This window comes from Dipteris shenzhenensis, chromosome 24 (assembly GCF_047967505.1).
Source record: "Dipteris shenzhenensis isolate YYH24624 ecotype China chromosome 24, Dip_SZ_1.0, whole genome shotgun sequence".
In the NCBI taxonomy this organism is placed as follows: Eukaryota; Viridiplantae; Streptophyta; class Polypodiopsida; order Gleicheniales; family Dipteridaceae; genus Dipteris; species Dipteris shenzhenensis.
This window is the reverse complement of record NC_141619.1, coordinates 6,828,133-6,851,300: the sequence shown is the minus strand read 5'-3', so window position 1 is coordinate 6,851,300 and position 23,168 is coordinate 6,828,133. Positions and strand designations below refer to the sequence as shown.

Sequence of the window (23,168 nt, the reverse complement as noted above, 5' to 3'; positions counted from 1 at the left end):
TCTCCCAAACGAGCATCTAAATCTAGCTGATAGGGCAACGCACCATTTAAGATAGACAAAATTATCGCAATACCAGCAAGCCGCAAATTGGACGAAAACTTCACATCTAGGCAGTACTCTATCTGCTGGATGGTGTTACACTCAGCACACCTTTTATATCAGAGCAATACATCTAGGCAGTGCTCTAATTGGACGAAAACTTCACATCTAGGCAGTACTCCATCTGCTGGATGGTGTTACACTGAGCACACCTTTTATATCAGAGCAATACATGTTTACTATTTCCTTCACTGTGCATTGTTCAGTATCTGTGTGTGCATCTATCTCTATCTACTTGTGTGTACACAACCAAAAGGAGCGAGATTTGAATTTAGCACTGTGTTTTCTGGGCTACATTTGTATACACATTCTTCCATTGCACGGTGTAAGCAACCTCTGTCTCTGTTTTCTAACACGGTGTAAGCAACCTCTGTCTCTGTTTTCTAGCACTGTAACACGATGTCCAGTCAATCTTGACTCCAGACAATATACATGAGGCACCTCTACAGATTTCAGAAGAGAGAACGTCACATAATGGAACAGCCGACCATTTAGGTGGTGGTAAACATTGCTGAATGGTCTCCTAGGTTTTTTTTTCCCCATGAAAGAGACATCTATTAAGTATGACAAAAACCCGCAAGAGCAAGCTTCTAGGTTGAAACGCATGGAACTCTGAAACCAAAGGGTAACATCCTGATGTTAGATCTCCGTTTCCTGATGATGCCCGTCACTGTTGCACATTAAATCAAAAGGACTCAATGAGTAGATAAACTGAAATGAGTTATCTCCTTATAAGGCCTGCCCAATTCCACATGCACTGAGGTCGATTGCCATATATGTCAATCGCAAGTTTTAACTCTCCATGTTCATTTTGGATTGTGTATTGATGACATTGAACAGACATTTCATAGAAAGATTAAGTCCCACTTTTTTGAACAGAGTTCCTTTGTATATTCAACCATATGTTCAAGGTATCTAGTAATCCACAAGAGACCATCCAATGCAAGGTTTCATCGAAGTTGCATGTCAGAAGCTGACAAGCACGGTATATACAGAAAGAACTGCCTGTAATATCATCCAAAGCAAAAAGGCCAAGTCTAGACTACAATCTAGCTTTCTCTGAAAGGAGGAAACAAGAAAGGCTTCGTTCACCTGATAATGCATGCTTCACTTTTACTTCACACTAAATGTATCAATGCTACAACACGCAAGCAAAAGCAACTGCAAGCAATCAGGACAGAAAGGCAGTCACCCACCTCGATTAAGACACAAATAAGATCTTTTGTATTGCAATCAGCAAAGTACGACTGTATTACAACAGGCTCCACAATCTCAAGCTTCCTTCTCCATCGTCTTCCTGGTACATACAGACCCTCTAGCCCACAATGCACAGAAAACCTCTGTGGTTCAAGTTGAGCACCTCTAAAGGACAAAAGTCCCTCACTCCCGACAGATTGTCCTTTTGATATCTTCTGTCCAGCAGGTCGATCCCACTCATCTGATCCAGAAGTTGAAGAAAGCTGAGGTGGTGTCGATGAAATTGATGACTGAAGACTTTGAGATGATCCCATAGAAGAGCTTCGCAGGTTTGCGAAAGAAAACAAAGTGGAGCCAGAAGAGCCTGAAAACCTTTGAGGGGAGCTGTTAATAAAAGAGGCTGGTGTAGTATTCATAGCGGTCACAGGAGGAGGGGATGCAGGGAAATCCAGTGGAAGTAGCCATTGAAGTAGTTTCTGTGATGAATCTGAATAGCTTTCATAGGATCTAGCCAAATTCTCCGTGTCTCTCTCAGCTGAGCATCTGTCTGGCTGCCCAGGCTGCTCAAACTGAAGGACCTCCAGCACAACATCCTTTTTAAGATCTGTTGCAACAACAACTTGTAGCATCACCTGCACTCTGTCAACTGTCCATCAGCTAGCAGCTTACAAATACATATATTTTCTTGGTGGTGGTGGTGGTTTTCTTCTTTTTTTTGGGGGGAAAGAGGGGGAGGGGGATTACAGAAGACAATACATTGTTATCACCAAAATTTTCTTGGCATTTTTCTTTTAAGCAGCCAGCCATGCTCCCATAACTAGCACTACAAGAGTGGGACTACCACTTAATGTACATCTACAGAAAGTAGACACTCCAACGAGTAGAAAGATATGAAACACAATTGTGGAAACTGCCTTGAAAATTTAATTAAATTCTAAAAATTAGTACACATACTCTCTTTAAAAGTGAACAGGTATACTTATTTTCGCCATCAGAAGCTACATATGTACCAAGAGAATACTTTAAAATAAAACATAAATGCTTAAAGGTTGCAAAATATAGCTGCTCTCTAGCCATGCAATAGGAGGGAATCCCAAGAGAGAATCGAATCCCCCCAATCTTCTTCCCCCAGTATTGGGACTTGACCAGCACCCCACGCCGCCACGCATTCCATGAGATGGGACAATTCCAAGCCCGAGACAAAGACAGCATTCAGCAGTGGAGACTGACAACTCTCCTAGACAGAGGATTAACAAAAAGCGAGCGATAAAAGACAATAAAAGATGTATAAATCTCCCATTTCAGTAGCAAAAAATAATAACTTATTCAAAAGTCCATATGTTTCCTCAATGCTAGAAGGTTAAACATGCATATAACTTTAAAGCCACTAACACTAATTTCACATCATCCATGAGACAGTTTGTATGTTTAATTTCCAAGTCATTGTTTGTATCAAAGACAAACCCTACTGCAATCAAGCTCCCTCTTTCCACTAGAGTAATTGAGATCATCAATGCAACCTTCCACACAAGTGGGGTGTTTCCAAGGACTCCTTGTAAATGCTTAGCTTTTTTAACTCTGTTCACTCTTGGAACAAAACCCATGTTTCTTTGTTACTGCAAAAATATCCTTCCCTAAAGATTTATTCTTACCTCCCACTAATCTTACCAATGCAACAAATTGACCACAAATTCATATTTTGGTGCATTAAATTTTACTAGATGGTGCACAAAGACATGACAGTCATCTAAAGTACGCCTTGCCATTTGAATTGATATGTAACATGACCCCGTTTGGACTTGTAAATCAAAAGATACAGCGATGTGAAAATATCATCTTTTGGGCCAAAATAGGGAGCGCGTTAACGCACTCTTGCGCTCCCTGTTTTGGCCCAAGAGATGAGTTTTTAACATCCCTGCATCTTTTGATTGTCAAATATAAATGGCATAATGTTACATATCAAATCAAATGACAAGGCATGATTTAGATGAATATCATGTCTTTTTGCACCATCTTAAAAAATTGTGTGCATCAGAATATGAATTTTGTAACACATAACCACCCTTTTGAATACTTTGTACTTCAAGCAATTATTTTATAAAAAACTTAGATTCTTTCTTTGCTTGCGTGATTTTCCAACCACTTCAACTAATTGAAGTTCCCTTTTTTGCGCTCACTCGGTTTTTCTCGCTCGCTCTATTGACTACCTCTTCTAGACACAACCTACAAAGATCCTAGACAAGGTCTTAAATTGTGCTTGCGTCACCTCTTCCTTGACATTATTCACGACACGTACAACTTTAGTTCAAGAGCAGAGTATCCTAGACAACACTTTCACCTTCTAGGAGGCCACTGATTGGGCTCAACAAAAATTTCAACATCTTGCAATCCCTCCCTTTGGATTTCAAAGTGTATGACAAAGTCGATTGGTCCTTTCTAGAAAAAACCATGTGGAGACTAGGATTTTCAGCACAATTGATCAAAGAAATCACTGTATGGAGGGAGCTCTAGTCCGCTCATTGCAAGCCATAAAGCTATGACAGAGCGTATCACAAAGTTGATTGGCCCTTCCTAGAAAAAACCATGTGGAGACTAGGCTTTTCAGCACAATTGATCAAAGAAATTACTGTATGGAGGGAGCTCTAGTCCGCTCATTGCAAGCCATAAAGGGAATGCCTTTTCGGTTGGAATAATCTTCATGGGGGTTTGGTTGAAGCTCTAAGGTTTGAAGGGGGTTTCCCATGCAATCACACGTGGCAAGAGTTCATACATAGAATGACGTGGTGGTCCAACCATGTATGGCGGTTTCCTCAGGCTATGGCAGAATTCTATGTGGCGGTTTGGAATGTCTAGATTTATAGGCTCAATGCATCTGGCTCACTCTATTTGTCCAGCCTATCACGTGAGAGTCGATTGTAGGTTCCTTGTCTCTGCCAGGACTTCACGACTGGCTAATATAGTGTCTTAAGGTCTTCTTAGCTGAGTCGAATCTCTAATAGGGTCCATGGTTGTGTTGAGTCTTCTTTGTAACCAGCAACAAGGCCCGTAGGCATGAGCTGGATAGTGTGTCGAGGTCTCGTCTTGAGTCGAGTTTTTCATGATATATGTTGTCATTTTGGGTTGCAATATCTCTCTCTATTATGCGTGATCAATTGATATTGCATGTGATAGATTTTAAGGAATCATCTCGGGTCAATATCTTATCTTGAGCACCAATTCCAACAATTGGTATCAAACCCTATCAATTGGGAACCATGTGAAGTCCTGTGAGTTCGTATATTCAAGTAAGACTTTGTCACGGTTCATTGGGAAAGTTTGTCGTCTCAGTAGATCAAGCAGTTTCGAGCCTCTCGAAAAAGAAGACAGTTTTTTATCGGATTGTTTTGGAATCATTCTAGCTCTTTCTGGGTGTTCAATTCATATTTCTGACTTGGCTCTATGTGGGAAGTCACGAACTTTTTATCACTTGTTTAGTCTTGGCTCTTAGTGAGTAGACTGGTATAGGTTATTTAGCACTGGCTTTGCTCTCTGGAAGCAGTATGGATTGTACTTATTCCTGTTGGAGTTGACAATTTTGGGCAGCTGATTATATATCAATTTCAAGCTCTATGTGGGCGTATTTCTTCCTTGTGTTTTCTTGATTCATCCCCATTTAGATTAAGGGGGTGTTGGAATAATCTTCATGGGGGTTGGTTGAAGCTCTAAGGTTTGAAGGGGGTTTCCCATGCAATCACACGTGGCAAGAGTTCATACATAGAATGACGTGGTGGTCCAATCATGTATGGCGATTTTCTCAGGCTATAGCAGAATTCTATGTGCGGTTCGGCATGTCTACCTTTATAGGCTCAATGCATCTGGCTCACTCTCTTTGTCCAGCCTCTCACAAGAGAGTCGATTGTAGGTTCCTTGTCTTTGCCAGGACTTCACGACTGGCTAATATAGTATCTTAAGGTCTTCTTAGCTGAGTCGAATCTCTGATAGGGCCCATGGTTGTGTTGAGTCTTCTTTGTAACCAGCAACAAGGCCCGTAGGCATGAGCTGGATAGTGTGTCAAGGTCTCTTGTCTTGAGTTGAGTTCTTCATGATATATGGTGTCATTTTGGGTTGCAATATCTCTCTATTATGCGTGATCAATTGATATTGCATATGGTAGATTTCAAGGAATCATCTCGGGTCAATAGCTTATCTTGAGCACCAATTCCAACATGTTCTCTTGCACATTCAATACGCCAAGTCTGTTTGCTAACCCCCTTTCCATTCGTCTCAATTTTGGAGACTCTAGGATCACAAAAGGCAAGCGCCTCCCCACCATCCATCACACAAGGGAACTTTCAAACTTGGATGATGTGCTTGGACGCACCACTATCAAAAGACCAAGTGTTCAGTGTCTCATTGACACTGAAAGAGCATGCATCCTTTGAAGGGTCATAGCTGCAAGTCAAGAAAGCATGCGGGTCATCCTCAAGAGTGGCTGTAGCATCTGGACTAGCCACTAGAAAATCTGAAATGCAAGACAAAAAGGCATAATGCTCTTCCACAAATTGGCTGTAACATCCCCTCCATGTGCATTAGGAGCTGATGCGTCTCAGACAGCCAAACCCGAATCCTTTTTCTTCTCCTTAGCTATTCGCTTCTTGCATTCACCAATGTAGTGACCCGGCTTCTTGCAATAGTGACAAATGCCCTTCCTCTTAGGCTTCTCTGCATCACCTTTAGCCTTATGAGAGGGCTGTCCCAAATCAGCTTTATGCTGATGTGTGGGCTGATTTCCATGTTGCTTTTGCTGCCCTTTCCCTTTGGGCCTGAACTTTGAAAGCATGGCATGCTCGCCATCCTGTGTTGCCATGTTCCTTCTTGTCTGCTCTTCCTGCAACAAGAGTCCTACCAACTCGTGAAAAGAGAGAGGATTGCTACCCCTGTTGAGATTAGACATCTCCAGGGGTGGCTGGCCGACCAGCTCCCACGCAGCAAGGGGGGCCAGAGGGGGTAGGCTGGCCGACTAGCCCGGACCAGCTGGTCGGCCCAGTTGGCTGACCGACCAGGCTGGTCGGTCTAGGCAATCTGGCCGACCCTCCTGGCCTTCCCTATAAAAGGGTCTTCCCCCCTTCCTCATTTTATCACTTCTTCCAGCAGCTCCTCAAGGCTTTTGTCTCAGCCTGCTCCTGGCCATCTTCACCGGAGCCTCCCTTCAGCAGTTCTGTTGGCTACCCACGCTCCCTCTGCAGATCTTCTGCTGCAGCTCCTCCAGCCTCCTCGCTCCAGGCTCCTCCTGCCTCCTCGTTGCAGGCCCCTCCAGCCTTTTTTGCTCCAAGCTCCTCCTGCCTCCTCGTTGCAGGCCCCTCCAGCCTTTTTTGCTCCAAGCTCCTCCTGCCTCCTCGTTGCAGGCCCCTCCAGCCTTGTTGCTCCAGGCTTCTCCTGCCTCCTCGCTGCAGGCTCATCCAGCCTCCGTGCTCCACGCTCCTTCAGCCTCCTCGCTCCAGGCTCCTTCAGCCTCCTTGCTCCAGGCTCCTTCAGTCTCCTCGTTCCAGGCTCCTCCAGCCTCCGTGCTCTCAGGCTCCAGCCTCCTTGTGCCCAGATCCTCTGCTCCAGTTCAGCCCCTTCTGCAGCTCCTATTTCTCATCCTGTTCAGGACTCCTTGTATTACAGTTGCTGCCTTGGTTTATGGGCTAAGTTACAGCAGATCTGTTTGTGGCACATCTTGTTGTCTCTAGTATTCTCTGTGTGATTCTGTAGCTTCAGTTTGCTTACATCTTCCGCTGCCACTCTTGACAACCCCCCCTTAAGGACAAATTCAGCGAGGCTGGAAACCGAGATCAGATTCAGGAAGAGAATTCAGAGTGGTGCTAATCATCTCTAAATCCGGAATAATCTCATCTATATTCATCAACTGTTCCCTCAAATCCTGAAGTTTTGTGAGGGGAGCATTCATGGAATCTCCCTCATCCATATGTGAGGAATGATAAACCTCTTGACAGAATGAGAAATAACTGAAAGAGCTTGTGCATCCCGTAAAACCCACCTTTTCTATTCTGTTGTGGAAGCCACCAAAGTAGCAGCTGCTACTCCAATCACTTGTCCTGCACCCTAACCTCTACCCCTGCCTCCACCTTGAGTGAGAGTGACAAGTGCAGCCACAGTTTCTGGCCTTGATTCATCTCCATTGACATAATCCCAAAGATGTTTGCCAACCAAGATGTTGTGAACCATAAAACTCCACAGCCATCCAACTTATCCTCCTATGTGAGGACTCCAAACACCTCAATGGGGTTGTTCTGAGCCATATCTGTCTAAAAACTCAAAAATGCAGCAAACTAGATAAGTAAAATCCCTTCTTGGGATGTAAGATGCACAACCAAATTCTGCAAAAAAAATTTGCCCAAAATGTCAATTGCTGTCACAGCCTATCAAAGGCTTGAAATGCACCAAAATGCTCTGCAAATGCCCAAAATTTGCAAAGTATATATGCAAAAAGTGGCAAATTGTCATGTGCACGGATTGGTATCTGACGTGTACTGGGTACACAAGACTAGCTCAAATAGCCTGGAGGGGCTTAGGGCTAGGCAGGCTTGATTCTCGGGTTGAGTGGCAAGGGTACGAACCAGTTAGAAGTCTTCGCTATTTTTGGCACATTGGGCCCGAGTCAATATAAGGGGCCCAGAGTTCTCAGAGAGCCGATGGGAGCAAGTCTCGTCACGGATGCGTGCCTGCATCATAGCGTAGCCCAAGGCCCAATAGCAGATCCCAAACTTCGCAGCACCACGTGGTGGTATGGAACACCAAGCTGGATAGGATCTAGTTGGGAGTTCGTGCAAGTAGCTAAGCTCGTGGCTCAGAGGGGACATCTCCTAATTCAGGATCACATCCCGTAGGTGTCATGGTTGGGTGGTGAGCAGCCTGGTCAATTTCCTCACTTCCGGTGTGTTCTTGCGTTCGCTTGCAGATCAAAGGTTTCAAGAGTGCTGGGGTCGTGTCAGTTGGTATCAGAGCCAACTCCCGAGGTAGGAACTTCTGTAACGGAAATTTTGGACGAATTTTTTCTCCAGGTATACCTCAATTTTGAAATTCATGTTCATGCCTTGCAAGTGACTGCTAATTCATCGTTCAAGGGAAGTGATAGTGGATTGGGATAGAAGGAAGGAGAAAGAGAGTAAGAAGGGTGATTTTGTTGCAAGATGTGATGGGCTGAGAGAGAGAGAGAGAGAGAGAGAGAGAGAGAGAGAGGTAGGTAGTTAGGAGAAGGTAGTGAGGTCCGACCTGGGTAGAGGAGTGAGAAGGGAGTTGTGAGAGAGCGTAGACTGGGGCGAACCAAGGGGGATCCGCATGTAGCTGGCTGCTCAGGGGACGTGATGGCAAGTAGAAGAGGAGCGCAGGAAGGTGCGCAGCAAGATAGGGCTAGATCGCGATCTAGGCCAGGTGCTTTTCGGGGGGGCCCGGAGGCTTAAAAAAGCACCATCGCTCTAAGTTTGGAGGGTGGGCTTTTGAAAAGCAGGGCTTTACTAAAAGCCTGCTCACCCATTTATTAAATTTGGCCACCTTGCCTTCTACCCTAGCTTGTGGACTGCGCATGCTCCAAGCCCCTCTACATCCTCACATTCAAGAGCCAGATACACTGTATGGCCTGCTGAAGAAATCCGTACGGACAGCCAAGAGCGGGAGTCCTGGGTCCAAGAATCTGAGATGATCGTCAGCCTACCTTCTCCATCGGCCAGCCTTCCCTTCTTCTGTCGTCTCCTCACTGGCCAGCTTTCACTTCCTCTCTACCTCCTAGCTCCGAGGCCACCTAATTGTTTCTCTTCTCTAGCCTATCTTCTTTTTCAGATCAGATTTCAGTCATGGCTGGTTCCGTAGACCCTAGGCTTGCGATCGGAGACAGGATATGAACTACCATGCGGATGATGGCTAGGGTCTCTACGATGATTTGATTATGAAGACAACCTTCACTGAATTCACCACTACTCTCAATGAAAAGTTTGAGCGGGTTAATACGAATCAAACGGGGTTGACACAGCAACTCCAAGGGATTCAAACTTCACTCTTACTTTTGACTAGCATTGCTCAGGCGCTCACGCATGTGGATGCCTTGGCTTTAGTGTTAGGTCCGAACATCACTCTAGATCCCTTTTCAGGAGATCAGAAGTCTTGTACCAAAGGTGGTTGACACTTGGTTGCACAAGTGGCAAGTACACTTCCACTTTCACCCTTACTCAGATGACAAGAAAATGCAGCTTGCAGCAAGGTATATTTCAGGGAAGGCTTTATTGTGGTGGAAGGAACTTCGACCCAAGCCTGTAACATGGATAGAATTCGAAGAGGTCTTCAAGAAAGAGTTTCTGAAGGAGGAGGAAGATTACAATATCGTAGGCAAGCTCAAAGCCCTTGATATGTTAGGTTTCTTTGTGGATGGTTTGCCTGACTCGTACAATTTCAGATTAAGAACAACAAGTGTAGCACTTTGCAAGAGGCCATGAACTATACGCGCATCTATGATGATACCATGGCCAACGCAAAGGGAACCACCATTGCCGACACGAGTGGGAAGAACAAGAGGAATTTCTTCCAGTCTATCGCTGGTACCGAGGAGTCGAAGTCTATAGACAACGCCTCCAAGAAGAACTCGACTCAGACGAAGCATGGTCGTGCTCGTTTCCTCCGTACATTTAAGTTAAAGAAAGAAGGACGTTGCTTCATCTACGAGGAGCGAGACCACACCAGGAATGATTGTCCTAAGCGCAAGAACCAGATGCAAGCGCCAAGACTGAAGCTCCATGCGGGTCCAAATACCAAAGCTAAGGGTGAAGGTAAGAGAATGAGAGCAAGAGTGAGTGAGAGAGTCGAAAGCTTGGAAGCAGTAGTTGCAATAGAATAGAGTGTAAAGAGTACAACACAAAGTGAGTAGGATAAGGTTTTGTCCTAGTGACAAAACCTTAGTAGTCACTAACCATAGTTAGTGAACTAACTGCAGTTAGGGGGAAAAACCTCTAAAATGAGGGAAAAGTGCCCCTAACTAACTTATTATATTACATTGGTCACTGCTGAATTATATCTATAATTCCAACACCCCCCTGCAGTGCCAATGTCATGTACAAGGCTGATCAATCACCAAACGGATATAAGTTCAGGGCACTGCGAAATGCCTCAAACTTCTCACGTGGTAGCGCTTTGGTGAAAATATCTGCAACGTTGTCATGTGTAGACACAAAGATCATACTGATCTCTCCTGCATGCAACTTCTCTCTGACGTAGTGATAGTGAACCTCAATGTGCTTCGTGCGAGCATGAAACACTGGATTCTTTGCCACTGCAATGGCACTCTGACTATCAGTGAGAATTGGAGAAGGACCCTCCAAAGACAGATGAAGATCAGCAAATAAACGTCTCAGCCAGACACATTCAACTGTTGCTATGAAAGCTGCCCTGTACTCAGCTTCACATGATGAGGTAGCCACTGTAGATTGTTTCTTGCTCAGCCATGAAATGCAAGATTTTCCCAAAAAGAAACAATTGCCACTAGTGGACTGCCTAGTGTCATAATCACCAGACTGCCTAGTGTCATAATCACCAGCCCAATCTGAATCACTGTAGGCATGCATCTGCAAGTCACCCCCCCTGGGAAATAGTAAGCCAAAAGACTTGGTGCCTTGCAAATAACGGAAGATGCGCTTAACTGCCTGCCAATGCATAGTTTTGGGGCTGTGCATGTACCTGCTCACCTGAGATACTGCAAACTGAATATCAGGCCTAGTATTGCAGAGATATATGAGGCATCCAACAGCTTGACTGTAAAGTGTGGCATCAACTGATTCTCCTGCATCATGCATTGTGAGTTTCAGCCCCGGTTCCATAGGAGTAGATATGGGCTTACACTCTTGCATGTTAAATCTGTCCAAAAGTTTCTGAACATACTTGGACTGAGACATAACAGTGCCACGTCTCTCATGAGAGAACTGGATCCCCAAATAAAAGTGAAGCAGCCCCAAATCTGACATATCAAAGTGGGTCTGCAAATCAGTTTTGAAATCTGCAATTTTGTCCTCATTGGACCCTGTGAGCAGTAAGTCATCAACATAAAGAAGGATGACTAATATTTCCCCCCCATCCATCTTGATGTAGAGGGTGCTCTCAGTAGGACTATTGTGCAGCCCCTTGCTGGTCAAAAAGGCATGTATCTTGGCATACCATGCACGAGGGGCCTGTTTCAGCCCATATAAAGCTTTATTAAGCTTGCAGACTTGAAGTGCATTTGCTGTAATTCCAAAACCCGGAGGTGGTTTGACATACACCTCTTCCAGCAAGTCCCCATTTAAGAAGGCTGTTTTGATGTCCAACTGATGAACATTCCACTCAAAATGTGCAGCCATTGCAATTACTGATCGGATGGTAGTCATCCGGGATGTAGGAGCAAAAGTCTCCTCATAATCTATGCCCTTTTTCTGAGCATAGCCTTTAGCAACCAGCCTGGCTTTATATCTGTCAATGGAGCCATCTGGCTTCCGTTTGACTTTAAATACCCATCGTGTGCCAATAGCATGTTTACCCTGTGGCAAGTCCACAACATCCCAAGTCTGATTTTTTGCAATGGACTGCAACTCATCGTGCATGGCATTCATCCAATGCACATTACCTTGTGCCTCTTCAAATGCGGCAGGCTCCTCTTCATCAAGGAGAGTACCTGCATATGCTGATTCCACTGAATTAGCACCTTCCATGTGCCTTGCTGCACTGCGAGTCCTGCCAGGTAACGGAGCATCAAGTTTACTCTCCCGGAGAGTCTGTAACAGCCAGTTTGGGACTGTTTTTGCTGCATGTATGTCTGCAATTTCTTGCTGCACCGCTTGTTCCACTGCCTATGGAGGAGGCATGACATCCTGTGGCGGAACTGAAGCATTTGAAGGTTGCTGTAAATTCTGATTTGGATCAGAAAAATCAGCAGGGGAACCCAAAGCAATGGGTAGCAACCCTTGAAAGACATCTTCTGAAGGTGAAGGCATTTGAAAATCAGCCTGAGTGTGAGCTGAATTTTCAGAAAATATCACATCTCTACTTACAATGATTTTGCATGTAGCAGGATTGTAGAGACGATACCCCTTGCTTTCTGCACTGTATCCAACAAATATGCATTTGATGGCTTTATCTGACAATTTGTGCCTAAATTCAACGGGCACATGTGCATAGGCAAGGCATCCAAAGACTCGGAAGTGATCCACTGAAGGCTTCCTGTCATTCCAGACCTCAAAAGGAGTTTTTGTTTTTAAAGCCTTAGTGGGAGCCCTGTTCAAAATGTAATTGGCACACATCAAACCCTCTAACCAGAATTTATGAGGCATGTGTTTGCTTTTCAGCATACATCTGTCCATCTCCATGAGGGTTCTATTTTTCCTCTCAGCTTTGCCATTTTGCTGAGGGGTCAGCCTGACTGTGAGCTGATGCACAATACCCTTTTGTTTGAGGAAAGCATCAAATTCTGCAGATAGGTATTCCCCACCTCTATCCGTGCGTAATGTCTGTATCTTGAGCCCGGTTTCATTTTCAACCATGGCTGAAAAGTGTTTAAACACTGTGAACACTTCAGATTTCTTTTTCAGCCCATAAACCCAAGTAAAATTGGAGTAGTCATCAATAAATGTGACAAAGTAGAGATGACCACCCAATGAAGGAGTCCTCATGGGACCACAGACATCACTGTGTATAAGCTGCAATTTGCGAACAGCTTTAACTGAACCATCCTTCTTGAAGGGAAATCTATGCATTTTACCTAAAATGCACCCTTCACAGGCATGTGGAGGAGGTATCTCAAGAGGTGGCAATGCATCAACCATTGAAAATTTCTGAAGTGTCATTAAGCTGTTGTAATGCATGTGGCCATATCTGGCATGCCATAATTCTGCATTTTGCATGGCAACTGTAGGGGTAGAAATTGCCAAAGCATGAGCTGCTCTTTTCTGAAAAATATCAAGCTGAAAAAGCCCACGCAACAGAGTACCAGATAACATTAAGGCATAGTTAGCTTCCCTGTCCCGGACAGCACATTTGTCATCCTCAAAGATGACCTGAAATCCCCCTCTGTTAAGAGTGGACACTGAAAGGAGATTTTTGGTTATGCCAGGCACATATAAGACATCAGAAAGTCTGAAAATTGAGCCATCAATTGCAGTGAGCTCAACTTCTCCTGTGCCACGTACTGAATATGAGGAGTTGTTGGCACAAGTGACTTTCTTACCAACAGGAGGTGGATGCAAGGAAGTAAAAAGACACTTCCTCGAAGTGATGTGCTTGGATGCACCGCTGTCAAAATACCATGTGTTCAGTGTTTCATCAACACTGAAAGCAGATGCATCTGTAGAAGAGTCAAAACTGCAAGTCAAAAAAGCATATGTATCATCACTACAAGAGGCTGTACTATCCCGAGCATCTGGAACAGCCAACCTAGAATCAGAAATGCAAGATAAAAAGGCATAATCTTGACCAACAAAGTTGGCTGCAGCATCCCCACTGTCAGATGCACAAGGGGCTGAATCTGAAACAGCCATTCCTGAGCTGTTTTTCTTTTCCTTTGCAATCCTTTTCCTGCATTCTGCTATGTGATGACCTGGCTTTATGCAGTAGTGACAAAAACCCTTCTTTTTGGGCTTGCTTGCATCACTTTTAGCCTTTTGTGAAGGCTGTCCTGACCCACTGGAAGGCTGATTTGCTGCTGTTTTTGCCTGTCCCTTTGTTTTTTATTTGAATTTTGAGAGCATGGCTTGTTCACCTGCACGTGAAGCCAAATTTTTCCTGGTCTGCTCTTCTTGAAGCAGAAGTCCTATCAACTCATGAAAAGAAAGAGGATTTGCACCCCCCCTCAATGATAAATTCAGCGAAGTGTGAAAGCTGAGATAAGACTCAGGAAGAGAATTCAGAGTGGTTGTAATCATCTCTGAATCAGGAATAATTTCATCTATGTTTAACAACTGCTCTCTGAGATCCTGTAGCTTAGTGAGGTGGGCTGACATGGAGTCACCCTCCTCCATATGTGTATTGCTCAACTCTCTTTTTAAAAAAGATACCCTGGCATCATTCCGTGCTGCATACATGCTTTCCAAAATATCCCACGCTGCCCTGGAGGTCTTACACGACCGGATATGCGGAATGATTGATCTTTTCACTGAAAGAGAGATGCATGACAAGGCTAAGGCATCCCGTGAATCCCATCTCTTTTGCTCAGGAGTATTGACTGTAGCCGCACCAACAACTTGTCCTGCAGCTGCACCTTGTGCACGACCTCTTCCACCTCCTTGCTGAGGAGGGGTAGCAGGTGCAATATCTGCTGGTCGGATTTCATCCCCATTGACATAATCCCATAAATTGCGAGAAATCAGAATATTACGTACCATGAAACTCCAGAGGGAGTAGTTGGTACCATCCAGTTTGTCTTCCTGTGAAAGACCACCGAACTGGAACTCATTCTGATTTTGATGGGCCATATCTGAAAAAGAGATTGAAGCAGATACAAAGCTGAATTCCCTTACTGGGAATAAAATGCACAACTCCCAAAAACACAGCCAAGCACAGGCTGTATATGCAACTTAGATTTCTGCAGTTGAGCTGTCAGAAATCTGTCCAAGCATAAAACACTCTCCAAAATCTGCCAAAAGTGTTCCAAACACTCCAAGAAAGGCAGTATGTACTGAATACTCCAAAAAATGCTCTCCAAACACAAAAGCCCCAATTTGTGGCTAGAAATTGCAGCCAGAAAGGGGTAAAAATGCTAAAAGCCCCAAATCTGCAATTTTAATACAAAAGCCCCAAATTTCAGACTATATCTGCAATTTTGCTCTTGATATAGCTCCAAACTTGCCCAATGATTGCAATGGCTGCAATCTACAAAATGCCCCAAATTTACTCCAAAACAACTGCACCACACTGTAGTTTTCTGAAGAATGAGCCTGTCAAAGAACACCCGAGGCTGGCAGCGACTGGTGCAGATCTGCAAGGACAGACTGTACGAACTGTACGGTTAGTGTGTACGGCAGTACGGTGGAGTATACCGATGCTCCTGCGACAGACAAAACAGACTGTACGGCGCTGTACGGAGATGTACGGACACCTGTACGGAGCTGCACGGACGCCGGTACGAAAATGTACGGACGCCTTTTCGGAGCTGCACGGACGCCTGTACGGATGTGGTACGTCGATATACGGAAGCTCGGAGCTGTACGGCAGGCGAAATTGTACGGCGAGCTCGTGTACGGCGATGTACGTCAATGGCGCCACTTGTACGGCGATGCACGCAAAGGACGACACTTGTACGGCGTCAGAATTCCGTACAGTCGTACGGACTGTACGGACAGATTGGCGCAAGCTGAAAGTCGAGGCTGAGTGTTGGAACTGAAGGGAGCAAGGAGCACAACGCTCTTGGACCTGCTCTGATACCAAATGAAGGTAAGAGAATGAGAGCAAGAGTGAGTGAGAGAGTCGAAAGCTTGGAAGCAGTAGTTGCAATAGAATAGAGTGTAAAGAGTACAACACAAAGTGAGTAGGATAAGGTTTTGTCCTAGTGACAAAACCTTAGTAGTCACTAACCATAGTTAGTGAACTAACTGCAGTTAGGGGGAAAAACCTCTAAAATGAGGAAAAAGTGCCCCTAACTAACTTATTATATTACATTGGTCACTGCTGTATTATATCTATAATTCCAACAAAGGGAGCTAATCAAGTTTCGATGACAAGTATTTCTGTAAATGTCATTACCTGCCCACTTTCTTGTAATTGCACTTTTAATAATTCGTTATTTGGTTCCCATGATCTTTTCCGAGTTTATGGAGAAGTAAGGGACCAAAGAGCTCACATTCTCTTTGACCCAGGCAGCTCTCACAATTTTGTTAATTACAAACTTGTACAGAGGATGAGGCTATCCACGATACCTAGCGATCACACCTACAAGGTGCAGCTTCCAGTTGGGAAGCAGTTTTGGGATCGCAAGATTGAAGCACTCTCTATCCGGATTCAAGACTACACAGCTGCTCTTACATGCTATGTCATGCACTTGGAACATGTGGACTTGTTAATCGGAATAGAGTGGTTTAAAACCCACAATATTCGGATTGGATGGAAAAAGCATACACTCTCTTTTTTGGATAAGGACACCCAATTTTGTATTCAATGTGATAATATTCCCTCTTCTCAAGGACCTATTGTATCTGCGATGTAGCTTCGGAATATAATAAACACTTCTCATTATGATGTGTATCAGTGTGTTTTGATTCCGCTTTCTTCATTTGTTGTCTCTGTTAACAACAAAAATTATTTAAGCGTGTTTGAACACCGTGAATTGAGAACGTTGTTGGATGATTTCATGGATGTATTCCCTGCTCAACTACCGGAAGGTTTACCGACAGAACGGGTGGTTGACCATCGCATAGCTTTAGTACCTGGGACTCAACCTATTAGTGTTCCACCTTATAGGATGAGCTAGCTTGAGGAGGATGAGTTAGCTTCACAGCTACAAGATTATCTGAATATGGGCTATATTCGCCCAAGTAAATCACCTTGGGGAGCACTTATACCTAGATGAATCCAGGAACATTCCCAAACTCTTCCTCTAAAAACACAACATAGTGCAGTTTCAATCTCATGATAGTCACTCACAAGGTTGAAAACCATAAACTCCATCATGCATAGCAGGGACTAGCTACTATGACATCCTTGGGGAGCACTTGTCCTCTTAAGAAAGAAGAAAGATCATTCGTGGAGAATGTGTATAGATTACAAACGGTTGAATAAAGTGACAATTAAGAATCGATACCCTCTTCCTTGTTTCGATGATTTGATAGACCGTTTGGCCGGAGCGAAGTATTTCACTAAGATTGATTTGCGTACGGGTTATCACCAAATCCGTATCTATGCTCACGAGTTTGTGGACCATTTGATTAAGCTGTATGGTTCGCCGTTTGACATAGTCAACAACACGGACTCGAAGTTTACAAGTAACTTCTGGACACTTGTTTTTTAGAAGTTGAAAACTACTCTCAGTATGAGTTCCTCAGATCATGCACAATCTGATGGCAGTACAGAGAAGGTCAACCAATTGGTTGAAGATATGCTTTGGGCATATGTTTCTAAGAGACAGTCTTCACGGGAAGATTATCTACCTATGATAGAATTTTCTTATAACAGTGCAAAGTATTCGAGTACTGGGTACAGTCCTTTTATGCTTATGTACAGGCCTCAACCTAAGTCACTAGTTATGGCTGGGTTAAAGGGAATTCAAAATGATGCTGCAAAGACATTCTTCCAAGACATGCAAGAAATATTGCAGTTTGCCAAGGAGTCTATTAGAAGTGCCCAAGATCAGGACAGATTTTATGCTATTAGACATCGTTCACCTAGAGAGCTCTCTGAAGGAACGATGGTATATTTGTGTATTCCCAAGGAATCCAAGAGCCTAAGTACTAGTTTGGTTCCGAAGTTATCCCCCAGATATTGTAGTCCGTTTAAGATTATTAAAAGAATTGGACCAGTTGCATATAAACTAGAATTGCCTCCTGATGTTAAAGTACATCCAGTGTTTCATGTCAGCACACTAAAAGAGTTACTGGGTGCGGATGATCAACTTGTTTCTCCTCAAGAAATGATAGAAGTTACAAATTTGACTTTTATTCCACACGAACTTGAGAGTATTCTTGAATTTTGTGAAAGACAGATTCGTAATAAAACTATCATGGAATACAAGATTAAGTGGAAGCATCGTGTTGAGGAGGATGCAACATGGAAGACATTACACAACCTCCACAGGACATTCCCGTGGTTTTTAGCGAACTCAAGAGTGAGTTCGTAGAGCAACGGAAGTATGTCATGTGCACGAATTCGTATCTGACGTGTACAGGGTACACAAGACTAGCTCAAGTAGCCTCAGGAGGCTTAGGGCTAGGCAAGCTTGATTCTCGGGTTGAGTGGCAAGGATACGAACCAGTTAGAGGTCTTCGCTATTTTTTGGCACATTGGGCCCGAGTCTATATAAGGGGCCCAGAGTTCTCAGAGAGCCGATGGGAGCAAGTCTTGTTCCCAGGTGCTAGGTTTGATCTTGGATTGAGTCGCGGATGCGGGCCTACATCATAGCGTAGCCCAAGGCCCAGCAACAGATCCCAGGCTTCACAGCGCCACCTGGTGGTATGGGACACCAGGCTGGTTAGGATCTGGTTGGGAGTTCGTGCCAGTAGCTCAGCTCGTGGCTCGGAGGGGACATCTCCTAATTCGAGATCGCATCCCGTAGGTGTCATGGTTGGGTGGTGAGCAGCCTGCTCAGTTTCCTCACGTTAAGTGTGTTCTTGTGTTCGCTTGCAGATCAGAGGTTTCAAGAGTGCTGGGGTCGTGTCACAAATGTCTGCAATTCGACTCAAACTGAGTCCAAAACTGCTTGCAAAGCTCCCAAATAATCTGTCCACTGCCAAATTGCATCCAAAATGCAAAAGTCCCAAATTTCTACAAGAAATTGCACTTGAAAGAGGGCAAATCAACCAAAAGCCCCAAATTTTGCAATTATCTACAAAAGCCCCAAATTTGTCTGCAAGATTGCAAGCAGAACCAAAAAATCCCAAATTTCTGGAGCAGATTTTGCAACCTAATTGTAATACTTGCAACAAACAAAATGCCCCAAATGTGCTTCCAGAATACAAGCCAAACAATGGTTGTTTGCAAAATGTGCCTGCCAAAGATCACCTGCAAGTTTCGTATGAGTTTCTTTTTGGTGTACTTTGTCCCATAGGCCCACAAGGCCTCTTGAGGACCTCTCTCTCTCTCTCTCTCTCTCTCTCTCTCTCTTTCTCTCTCAAAATTAAAAAATTAAAAAATGGAAAAAACAAGCAGGATGAGACTATGAATAAATTAACGAATCATATGCAAAGGGATTTGAACAAGTGGAAGGAGGAGATACAAACAAAATGGAAACCTTGGTTGAAACAAATGAAAGAAAATATGGCTCATATAATTGAGGGAAAAACCAGTTATCATGCCTTACTCATTAAGGAATTAGAGGGACACATTCATCGTAAGGCTCTCTGTCACGGAGACTTGAAAAGTCTAAAGTAACTCGGCCTATGCTTAACCCAAGGTTAACCGTGGTTAATGTTGGTTTGATGAATGGACACTTGTGGAAGGGTATGCCCTTTCGACGGGACACTTCCTATGAGGCACAACCCTTCACAAGAGACATTCTATTGAAGAGACACTCCTATTGTAATGTACCCTCTCATCAAGGGTCACACCCTTCACAAGGGGTACACACCTCTTCATGCACATACACTTTGAAGTTTGGAGTACACACCTTTTCATGTGTGACTCTTCACACTCTATATAAGAGAGGCCCAACTGTATGGATGACACACTACAGACACTCAAGCAATACAAATATTCCTTGTTCTCTGCTATTTCAGTCTCCTTTCTATTCCTTAGCACATTTCTAAATATAGTAAATCTAGGATTTCTTACAGTGGTATCAGAGCAAATTTCGCTCTTGCCTGTAGGAAATGCCCCCCACCTTCTAGCGCCTATCTGATACATCTCTTTCCGCTAGAAGGATATCCGCACACATTGTGCATGGAAGAGATGGAGAGAATGAGCGTAAAAATTTTTTGCGCCAACCCCACCTAAAGTCATCAATGGCCTCTCCATCTCCCCCACATCACGAGTTGATGTGAATGGACACCACAAAAATCGTGTCTTTTGATGTGCTTGGGCTGTCCCAAAACCAAGGGACGCACCTTTTCCACCATCGAACACACCTTTTGATGAGAAGTTTTGACTCCTCACCCAAGGGACGCACCCCATCGTGGAAAAAAAGACACCTCTTTTTGTGTGGGGACACCTCTTTTTAAAACAGGGTACACCTATTCCAAGGGTCATACCCCTTAGAATAGGCACACCGTTTGGCACCAAGCACCCTACAAAAGGGTACCTAAAAGGGCTAAAAAGGAAAACCAGCCCTATACCCAAGACCTAACCCTAGACTACCCAAGGGTTCTCCAAACCCACGTTTTAATTTTTGGTAACCACCACCCAGCAATAGGCGCACAAATCAAAACATGAATTCCTGCAATACGTTTCGTTTTTTCTGCAGTACGTGTTTGCGCCATATCCCTGCAGCAAGCCATGCCCCTCGTCAGGCCTCCATCTTGCTTCATTCTCGATGGCCTGCACCAGCCGGCTCTATTGCATACCTGCCTACAAGACCTAGTGATCGAAGAGATCCCCTTTGCAGCCTCTATCGTCATCTTGCTGCCTCGATTTCTGCAAACAGCGAAGGTGCCAGAAATTCGCCAAGGTGCCAGAAATTCGCCACCATACCCGCCTGTGACCAGCAGCCCTTGCTGCCCATCTCTCACGATTCAGACCAGCCTGCCTATTGCTGCTCATCTCGCCACCCTCACCATTGAACTGCGGCCTTTTTGCTGCCTTTCCAATCACACTCAAACAGGCCAAGCCCTGCTCTCCCATGGTACACAGCAAATAGCACAGCTTCAACGCAGAAGACAGCGCGTTCCACGCAATGTGCCCTCTTCTGTTAATCGCCTCTGCCACACCTCAATCAGCCTTGAAAGCCTCTTGCTGCTCATCTCGCCACCCTCGCCATTGAACTGCGGCCTTTTTGCTGCCTTTCCAATCACACTCAAACAGGCCAAGCCCTGCTCTCCCATGGTACACAGCAAATAGCACAGCTTCAACGCAGAAAACAACGCCAGGTTCCATGCAATCTGCCCTCTTCTGTTAATCGCCTCTGCCACGCCTCAATCAGCCTTGAAAGTCTCGCCAGGCGCCTCTTAATTGATGGACCTCCGGACAAGAAAATTTCAAGCCTTGCTATGCAACTAATTGGTAGATCTAATCTATGCCAGGTGGATTCTTTCCATTCTATTTCTAAGGATTCTCTTTCATACTGTTATTTGACGCTCATTATCAAATTACAGCAAATGAAAGCCTCCTCCTTAAAGCATGGAAACCCTTGGTAATTCCCTAGTCCCTTCAAGGACACCTCAGGCATCATCTACCACACAATATCGTGTTCAAATTGCACAACCAGCCCAGTTCGGAGCTTTTGCATCGTGGGTCTTCTGTGTCACGTGCCCTTCCAGGGACTTGGACCACATCCTATACCTTCTACGTGAGGCACCTCAATTACATTACTTCCGCAGCACAGTCCAAGTTGTGTTCCACGACACAAGTAGATACCCATAACCCGATATTCCTCATGAGTTTGCTGTCCATCTTTGGAGAGACTTTTACCCCTCAGCTTTAGCATCTCCAGGGTACTCTCCACCTCCTTCAGCTCCCAGATATCCTCCTATACAAGATGTACCTTCCCCAAGACAGTATTTACACTCTGAAGGCACTCCTTCTCCTCGATATCCTCCACTTCCGACAGCAGCTCCTTATCCCTTCTCAGATCCGTGGACTCTACAACCTACCCCTGTACTCTCACGAGCAGTAAGACCCATTTCGGCATCACCAGTGTTACCTCAGACAGGACCTCCTTTACCAGATTTCCACGGGTGGTTCCATCCTGCCTCGCCTGCCCCCTCCAACATGAGCAACCTCAGGGAGCAGCCCAAATCTTCTTCCAGGAATGGTACAAACTAGAGCGCAGGTTCGTGCTTTTCTTACAGGGATCTCAGATATGTCGCAACGCTCGCATGCAACCTCTCCGGAGATCAACGACTCAAGTCCAAAAAAGACCCCTGAAGTCAACTTACAAGGCGAAGCACTGCTTCAACTTCAAATATCCCAGCTTCAAGACAGCATCTCTGACTTGGTCTAGAAAGTCCAACAACTCCAAGATTCTCGCAGTACCACACATACAGAGGATGACGTGACGCCACCGAACGACTATGTGGACTCGTTCCCACCTGAGGTAGAAAACATTGAACTCCGTGCCCTCTACCGCTTACTCCAAGCTTCCAAAACTAAAAGACTTGACATTAAACTTCTGGAAGCCTACACTGGTCAACGAAATCGCCGAACAGTTGACCAATGGCTCGCAAAACTGCGCATGTACTTTGATACCGTTGACCTCACTGAAGGCAAAAAGATTGCCTTGGCAGCGTCCCTCCTCAAGGATATAGCTTTAATATGGTGGCAACGACGCTTAAAGGACGGCAAAAGTGTGTTAACCTGGGACGTTTTGAACACGTGCTCCGTAAGCATTTCATACCTGCCAATGCGGACTTCCAAGCACGTTCAAAACTCAAACAGTTGGAGCAAACAGGCTCCCTGTCTTCCTACATCTCTCAGTTCACCACATAGGTGCTGGAGATTAATGGTTTAACTGATGATGATTGCCTTTATGCTTTCATCTCAGGCCTAAACCCCTCGTTACGCATTGATGTTCTCAAAGCAAACATCACCACCATAGCTGGCGCTATTGCTTACACATAGCGCATTACAGATTTCCAAAACACAGGGAAGCAGAGTGCTAATCGAACACAGAACTCTACTATGGCCAAAGATGCTCGCCCTCAAGATAACCCCAAGTTTTGAAAAAACTCGGGTAATCAAGGTCAGTGACAGTCTCAAGATCCCCACAAGTCTCAGAAATCGTATGTTGGATTCCAACAGAAGCACTCCTCCAAGGATCGCGCCTCTTCTTCTTCACAAAGTCATCACCGTCATCCCCAACATAAAGGTGCGGCCACTGACAAGAAGAACAACTCCAGCACAAAAGGACTTTGTACCATCTGTACAAGCGACCATAGATGGTTCGATTGTTCCAAGCGACCAAAGCAAAATTCCAATATGGAACCTAGCACTTCCCAAACAGAAGATGCTACCCCAGCACAAGACAAGAAAGGCAAAGCTGTTCGAATGGCAAATACCATCCACATGAGCCTTGCCAGCAACCCCAAACC

General features: G+C 44.8%; 1 protein-coding gene across 3 annotated transcripts in view; it reads right to left on the bottom strand.

The window, feature by feature from the left end:
- The window catches only part of LOC147886138 (heat-inducible transcription repressor), a 168,035-nt gene that overhangs the window by 124,776 nt on the left and 20,091 nt on the right, over positions 1 to 23,168 (bottom strand). For all 3 annotated transcript variants that reach the window (XR_015543325.1, XR_015543324.1, XM_087395649.1), the window contains exon 4: positions 1,296 to 1,928. Coding sequence is in view for 1 of the 3 variants with exons in the window: in XM_087395649.1 (XP_087251775.1) it covers positions 1,296 to 1,928 (633 nt within the window). In the remaining 2 variants the exon portion in view is untranslated. The remainder of the gene's footprint in view (positions 1 to 1,295; positions 1,929 to 23,168) is intronic.